The sequence below is a fragment of the Chenopodium quinoa genome, unplaced genomic scaffold (genome assembly GCF_001683475.1).
Source record: "Chenopodium quinoa cultivar QQ74 unplaced genomic scaffold, ASM168347v1, whole genome shotgun sequence".
NCBI classification, from domain to species: Eukaryota; Viridiplantae; Streptophyta; class Magnoliopsida; order Caryophyllales; family Amaranthaceae; genus Chenopodium; species Chenopodium quinoa.
Genome location: NW_018742879.1, coordinates 2,298,412 through 2,305,303, shown reverse-complemented (window position 1 = coordinate 2,305,303; position 6,892 = coordinate 2,298,412). Strand labels below are relative to the sequence as shown.

The 6,892-nt window shown below is 30.4% G+C and overlaps 1 protein-coding gene across 1 annotated transcript; it reads left to right on the top strand.

The window, feature by feature from the left end:
- The first annotated feature begins 5,794 nt into the window (after positions 1-5,794).
- Positions 5,795-6,892, top strand: LOC110726234 (gibberellin-regulated protein 6-like). The gene is made up of 3 exons (XM_021905693.1): positions 5,795-5,898; positions 6,001-6,049; positions 6,673-6,892. Exons 1-3 carry the CDS (start codon positions 5,833-5,835, stop codon positions 6,852-6,854), a joined length of 297 nt encoding a protein of 98 aa, XP_021761385.1. The 5' UTR covers positions 5,795-5,832; the 3' UTR covers positions 6,855-6,892.

The window sequence follows — 6,892 nt, the reverse complement described above, 5'->3', positions numbered from 1 at the left end:
TTATAATATTTTGATTTAAAAAGGTTCTTTTTATTTTTAATTTACATGTATCATTATGATTAAGTTTTTATTGTTGTAAGCTCATAGCACTAATATCTTCGAATGCTTATAACACTATCCTTAAACGGATCGGAGTGGCTCTAACCGATCAGAGTTAACTAGTAGAAAATCATTTAAATGCCAAATGCATTTAGATAGAGAAAGAACAAGGCATCAAAATATGATCAGTTTAAGTTTATTCGAATATCTTAAGTGATCGATTAGTACAACGGATCAAAATTAAACAGAATTATAGATCTACAAAGTACAAAATCCATAATATTTGTAGTTATACGCTCCTTACAAAACAGGTCTACATGCTTAAACATATGCTAAACCAATATTCCCTGAGGCAAAACTCTATGATTAAACATTATTAATAACTTGATCAAAACACTGAAAAACAATATAAAACACTAAGGACCGATTTGAATCGATCACCACCATGTTATCTACTCGATCGTATGTATTATGAAGAATAATTAATTTATAATCAAACATTACTTCGTAGAATATTACGTAATGTTGTCCCCTTTTTATATGAGGAAGAATGTACACTCGTACTAATCATACATAGATGCGTGCTTACAATAATCTGTTTAAACTAATTACAACATGGTCTTTTGTAATGATTTGAAATTTTGAATTATATAATTAAAGACATAGAGGAGATTTATGTACCATTACTCCGTATGAGACAACATGACATTTTTATCAAAACTAAATAAGTTGATTAAGATTTAAGTTACGATTGGATGAGATAGGTTTCTTATTAAAGAAGTTAAGCTGAATAAAGTGTAATAATATAGCTACAAGTATATAAGTAAGAGAGAATATATAATTCCTTTATTATCCTCGGTAAAATAGCGTATATAGATGAGGTACAATAGTGGTTCGATGATATAATTATTATGAAAACTAATTATAAGCCTAACTACTTCTCATTCCATTCATGAAAAATCTTCGGGTTAGGTTTTGACATGCATATTAAGAAATTCAGTAGGATGAGGTGCAAGTTAGTAAGAAAAAATGTTAGTGGGGAGAGGTTCTCATCACATGAGTTGAATACTAAAATTTTCTATATTAAAAAACAAAAAGATATTTTTTGTACATCCTAAAAAAGAATGCAAGAATATTATTTGTGAATGGAAGAGTATGAAAGATCTTTGACATTTTTTTTTTATTTTTTTTTTGAATAGTAAAATTAATTTGTTAATAAAAAGTCATATAATTCAAAATCTACAAAAGAAATTCGAACTTAACAAATACAAAATGTATTGCATCAAATTTGTAAAAAAATATGATAAAAACTATGATCGTCAAGTAGCAGATCTTATGCGGTTAAACATCCCTTGCTAATACCGCTGAAAAAATTAAACAATCTAGTTAGAAAGACAATCTAACGATTCTTTGCAATAGTGTGGATGTTTTTAGCTGATCATGATTGTATTATTAGGAAAATTGGTAACTTTAATTTAGCAACCCCGCATTATTGATGTAAACTTTGTTATCTTAAACATTAATTTTGTATCTTAATAATGTACGGTGTTTAAAATTTACAAAATCATAATTTAATGGTTATATTGGATCGTAAATCAACTAATTAATCAAAGGACAGATGTTACTATATATCACACTTAATCCTTTGTCCCTTAATTATTTTCCCCATTTGACCTTTTACAGTGTTCAAGACGCATTTTCAAATGTATATATCTCCCTTTCTATATACGTAAAATTAAAATTTAATATTAATAAAATATACAATGAGACAATTCAATAGATCCCATATAAATATATTATCATTTATAGATTAATTAGAATTTATGGTTAAAATTTTAAAAATTTAACCCAAATATTTGTAATGGAGCAAAAAATAAGGGACAAAAGGGTACATTAATTAATATAAAATTTAAAAAAAAAATTAAAAAAAACCACTTTAGGTTCATCTTGCGTAAATTATACTGTCTACGACTAAGGAAGCTACTTTATGAACCTCTACTCCCTTTTCAACAAGACATGCATCAAATCAGTATCCTCTTAGATTTGACCATGCATATTAATTAAGAGTTAATATAATATGGATAATGCAGGTTACTCCATATTTTGGTAGGTATTGAAAAAATAAGTTAAGAATTAAAAATTTGACTATGGGAAAAAAGGTTAATTAGCAAATTTTCCCAGAAAACATGAGATATGAAAACAAGAAATGAAAAAGTGATAAACAGGCCTGGTCACGCCCGTTACGAGTGTCCACTTTATACGACCAAAGAGGTTCCACCTCAAAACTATATGGCAATGAGGGGAGTACCCCTTAGGCTTATAAAGTAGACACAACTTTCTCTTTTCATCAATGTGGGATACACATTCCAATACTCTTCTTCACTTTTTACACTCTTTTAATGTGGGACAACACTTTCACTCATATGTGGGTTTGCTCATGGGCTCAACACTCCCCCTCACATGTGAGTTGTCCATAATACTGGACTAGATCACAACACAACCTAGCTCTGATACCATTATAAAATATTATTGAATAATTATCACGGTCATTCTCATCCCTCACACGAACTCTCGTGTTTAAGGTTCTCTCATTCTTCCACACAAACTCTCGTGTTTTTCATCCCAAGATCTCAGGCTCTTAATACCATGTTAAATTATGGGGAAAGTATTTCTCTGTATTTTCTCATTGTATTTTCCCATTCATAATATTCGGCCACATTACAATATATATAGACAATAGGAATATCTAACCCTAATATTTCTTAATATCTTAATAATTTCCTATAATATATCATATGTATCTTTTCACAATAGTATCTCAAATGATATTATTCTCATAATATCATATCACAGTATACATTCCTATCTCAATAAAAAGTGATATTAGAAGAATGTACTCCATTAGTGATGATCCGAACCTCATCTCATGGGTGGGAGAAGGTGCATTTTCCAATTAAAGTAACAACATACTTCCTCTGTTTCTTAATAGTTGCAACACTTCTCTTTTCACGCTTGCCGATACATGATTTTAATCGTTAATATCTTTAATTACCAATAAGTAAAAGTTATAAACATTTGATATTAATATTATAGTATTAATCAAAATGAATCTAACAAGATCTCACATGACTATATTTTTGCATAGCTATAAATCATCAAAGCTAATTAAAGTGAAACACATGAATAGTGTAAAAGTCAAACTGTTGCAACTATAAAAAAAAATGTAGGAAGTAATTTTTTTTAGAATAGACCAATATTAGAGCAAACAATTATTTGAAAACGAAGAAAGTACTTATAGATGAATATATACATTATAATCTGAGAGTGAGGGATAGCTCAAGTGGTTAGAGTTTCTCTCCTGATTTCAGGAGATTTTGGGATCGATTCTCACCCCTGCCCTTGTGGGTCTCTAAACACCAAAAAAAAAATATATACACTATAATCTATAATGGTCTTAAACTAGTATGTATATCAGTATATACTCCTCTACCCCTCCCTTCAAACATTTTTTTTTTTTTGTTTGAGGAAACCCCTCTAAATTAAACAAATTGAACCTTTTATAAACAAAGTACTCCGTATAGAGTAATAATTTTGAACAAGAATAATGTACGCACTATACCTCTTCTTTATTCTTATTCTCCTTATATTATAAAAATTACTAATCATTCATGAATTACAAATTTTGAAAATGGTGTATGAAGTGTGGATAAGTAAGAGATATGGAGTAAACGGTTGGAGAATGTAAGAAAATAATTACGAGTAATTAAAGATATTAGCTCATCTCGAAAATAAATTTATATAAAAGTAATTCGCTATATAAATATTGTGATATATATGCGTATGTAAGATAGTATAGGAAATATCTAAAATTGGAATAAGGTAGAAGTAAGTGAAATTTAAGAGCCCCTAAAAAAAATTATTATGTTGATCATTAAGTAATGGAAGCACCAATGTAATCATTGACTTCTTTGATTATTGTTACCATTATAATTAAAAATTCTAACGTAGTCCTATAACTTTTGGATATCACAATTTTTTTTTTTTTTTAAATGGACAGATGAGATTATTTGTTTTTTATTTATTTTTTAAGCACTTTTTTCAAACTGATATTAAAAACCAAAGCACTCTACTAGAGAGAAACAGTGCGCCTATAGAGCACTTCAACCTCACTTTCATCTTCTTCATCTGATACATTATAACTTCCTGGCAGTTCTAATTAACTTCCCGCCCATGTTGAATGTGGGGCCAGAGCTCTCAAATTCAAAATAATGAGCCTGAAGTCTTTCTTCAAACCGTTTCTCACTGCAGTTGAGAAACCATGCCAAGGAACACCTGATCCCTTTACTTTGTAATCTCTGATATCTAGGTTTAGTTCGGGATTCCAAGCTATAAGTAAAGTATTCTGGAAACTCGACTAGCTCTTTTATAGGACGACCCATTTCACTCTTGAAGAAGTAAAAACTATTCTTCATGAATCATGATCACATGTGGCATAGCCACTACTTTGTGGACATCTCACGAGCATCTTAGCCACTTCCTCAGCAGGTATACGGGTGTACCCCGTGCTATAAGAAACTCTGATTCTTGAAATCAGTTTTCTTGAATTTCGAGAGCGATACCAACCGACGAAGTCTTTCAGGTTCGTTTATGACTGCGAATTGAATGAATAAACAGACAAAATAAAGAAAAAGATCGAAAAACGATTAATGATTAGAAAAAGGGAATGGAAAAACGCAAGTTCTTTTGATTCAGAAAGACTCAACAAGTAGGAACTAAAAAAGATGAAGTCTTTCTAATGATCTAATGGTTTAATAATATTCTTATTTCCATTTTCAATTCGGCATTGTTAGTTATTTCGACTGGATTAATATTAGCAATGGAATAATTAAGTCATAATGCATTGGTTGATTGTATCATTAACCATTTATTTTTTTTGTGTGTGAGGAACTTATCATGAATCCACTGATTTCTGCCGCTTCCGTTATTGCTGCTGGATTGGCTGTAGGGCTTGCTTCTATTGGACCTGGAGTTGGTCAAGGTACTGCCGCGGGACAAGCTGTAGAAGGTATTGCCAGACAGAAAAAAGTGATTTATTTTTACTCAAAAAATAAATAAATAAAGAAATTATCTCAACCATCCATTTTAAAAAATTGTAGTAGTCAATAGTCATATGACTACATTAGAATCTCCCCATTATAACTAATGGAAGAAAATGAGTTATTCTAATTAATTGAAATAGCATAGAGATTGTTAATTGTTATTTTCTCCATTTCTTAAGATCATTTGCTTACAATCTCTAGTGTATCATTAAATTCCTTAGCTTCTAATAAAAAGAATAAAATAAAATTTGATAATACGAACTTATGTGTAGAAAAGAATCTATGAAGATTTTACATGATAACGTTTTTACTTATAATTTTCCTACGTCTCAAAAATAATAATAGTTTTTTTTTTTTTTTGAATGGATCAAAAATAATAATAGTTAATTAATTAACCAGCCTACTACTAACACAACTCTCCGCAAGAGGAGGCCAGCGATATTAGCGGGGAAAGGGACATAAGAAAATGGCCGCTGACCGAAAGTCAATGCATGCATGCATGCTTAACTATACTTGGGTTTCATTTCATGTGAGGTTTCCTAATTTAGTAATCTGTACCAAAAAAATCTATAAATACCCCGTCTTAAATACAAACCTAAATATCCAAAAATCTTAGCTTTCTCTTGTTATTCAATTCATTCATAACAACAACCTTAAAAATCCTCTTCTTTTCTCTCCTTTAATTTATAGCAAAATGGCCAATATTAAGGCTATGTCATTGCTTTTGGCTTTCCTCGTTGTTGCTATGTTTGTCTCTGAGGTAATTATATATGGCCAGGCCAATTTTAAGATATTCTTTCCTTTAATGATGTAGATTATTACTTTGTAGCATAAACTAATATCGATTTCTTGATTTTGTCAGGCTTTTGCTAGGACCAACTACTACGGAAATAACAGTTTGAAGCTTTCTCGTAAGTTATAAAGCTTATGTTTCACACCACAAAATTGGTTTTTACTCATTCATGTCGAGTCTATGAATAACAATGACTAGGAACAACTCTTTCTTCTTCTTCTTCTTCTTCTTCTTCTTCTTCTTCTTCTTCTTCTTCTTCTTCTTCTTCTTCTTCTTCTTCTTCTTCTTCTTTTTTTTTTTTTTTTTTTTTGGGGTAAGAAAAAAGAAAACATGAAAGAAGACTAGGAACAACTCATGCATGCGTGTATATGTAACAATTTAACATTACTACTGTATGTTACAAAATTAAAGAACTTTTTGTCTTAATGGCTTATATCTTGATCCTATATTACTCCGTGAAATTTTGTTATAATTCTGCTAAATGAGACAAGCATCATGATCTTAATAAAAATATACTTCATACGCTAACTTCAAACATTACCAAGATGTAAAAAGGAGCCATAAATTAAACATTTCTATCTCGAAATTCCGTATTGGCCTAGATCAAGTCCTACACATAACATATATAGTATATATATTCCATGATTTAATTTGCATAATCTCAGCTCAATCTTAATGACATGCAATACTTGTAATTATTACTATGTACTAAATTGATCATTTGGTTATGAAATTGAACAGAATGCCCAGGACGTTGTAAGCAAAGGTGCTCAAAGGCTAGAAAAACCGAGGAATGCAAGTTCTTTTGCAACAAGTGCTGCACAAAATGCCTTTGCGTTCCACCAGGTACATTTGCCAACAAAGAGGTCTGCCCTTGCTACAACAACTGGAAGACTAAGTTGGGTGGCCCCAAGTGCCCTTAATTAGAGGCAATATGAAATTCTAATATTACTAGCTATAT

Bases quoted from the DNA above. Each gene is read 5' to 3' on its own strand.
- LOC110726234 (XM_021905693.1), top strand. From the start codon at position 5,833: ATGGCCAATATTAAGGCTATGTCATTGCTTTTGGCTTTCCTCGTTGTT. The intron at 5,899-6,000 runs GTAATTATATAT...TGATTTTGTCAG, and splicing joins TTGCTATGTTTGTCTCTGAG to GCTTTTGCTAGGACCAACTA. The intron at 6,050-6,672 runs GTAAGTTATAAA...GAAATTGAACAG, and splicing joins TAACAGTTTGAAGCTTTCTC to AATGCCCAGGACGTTGTAAG.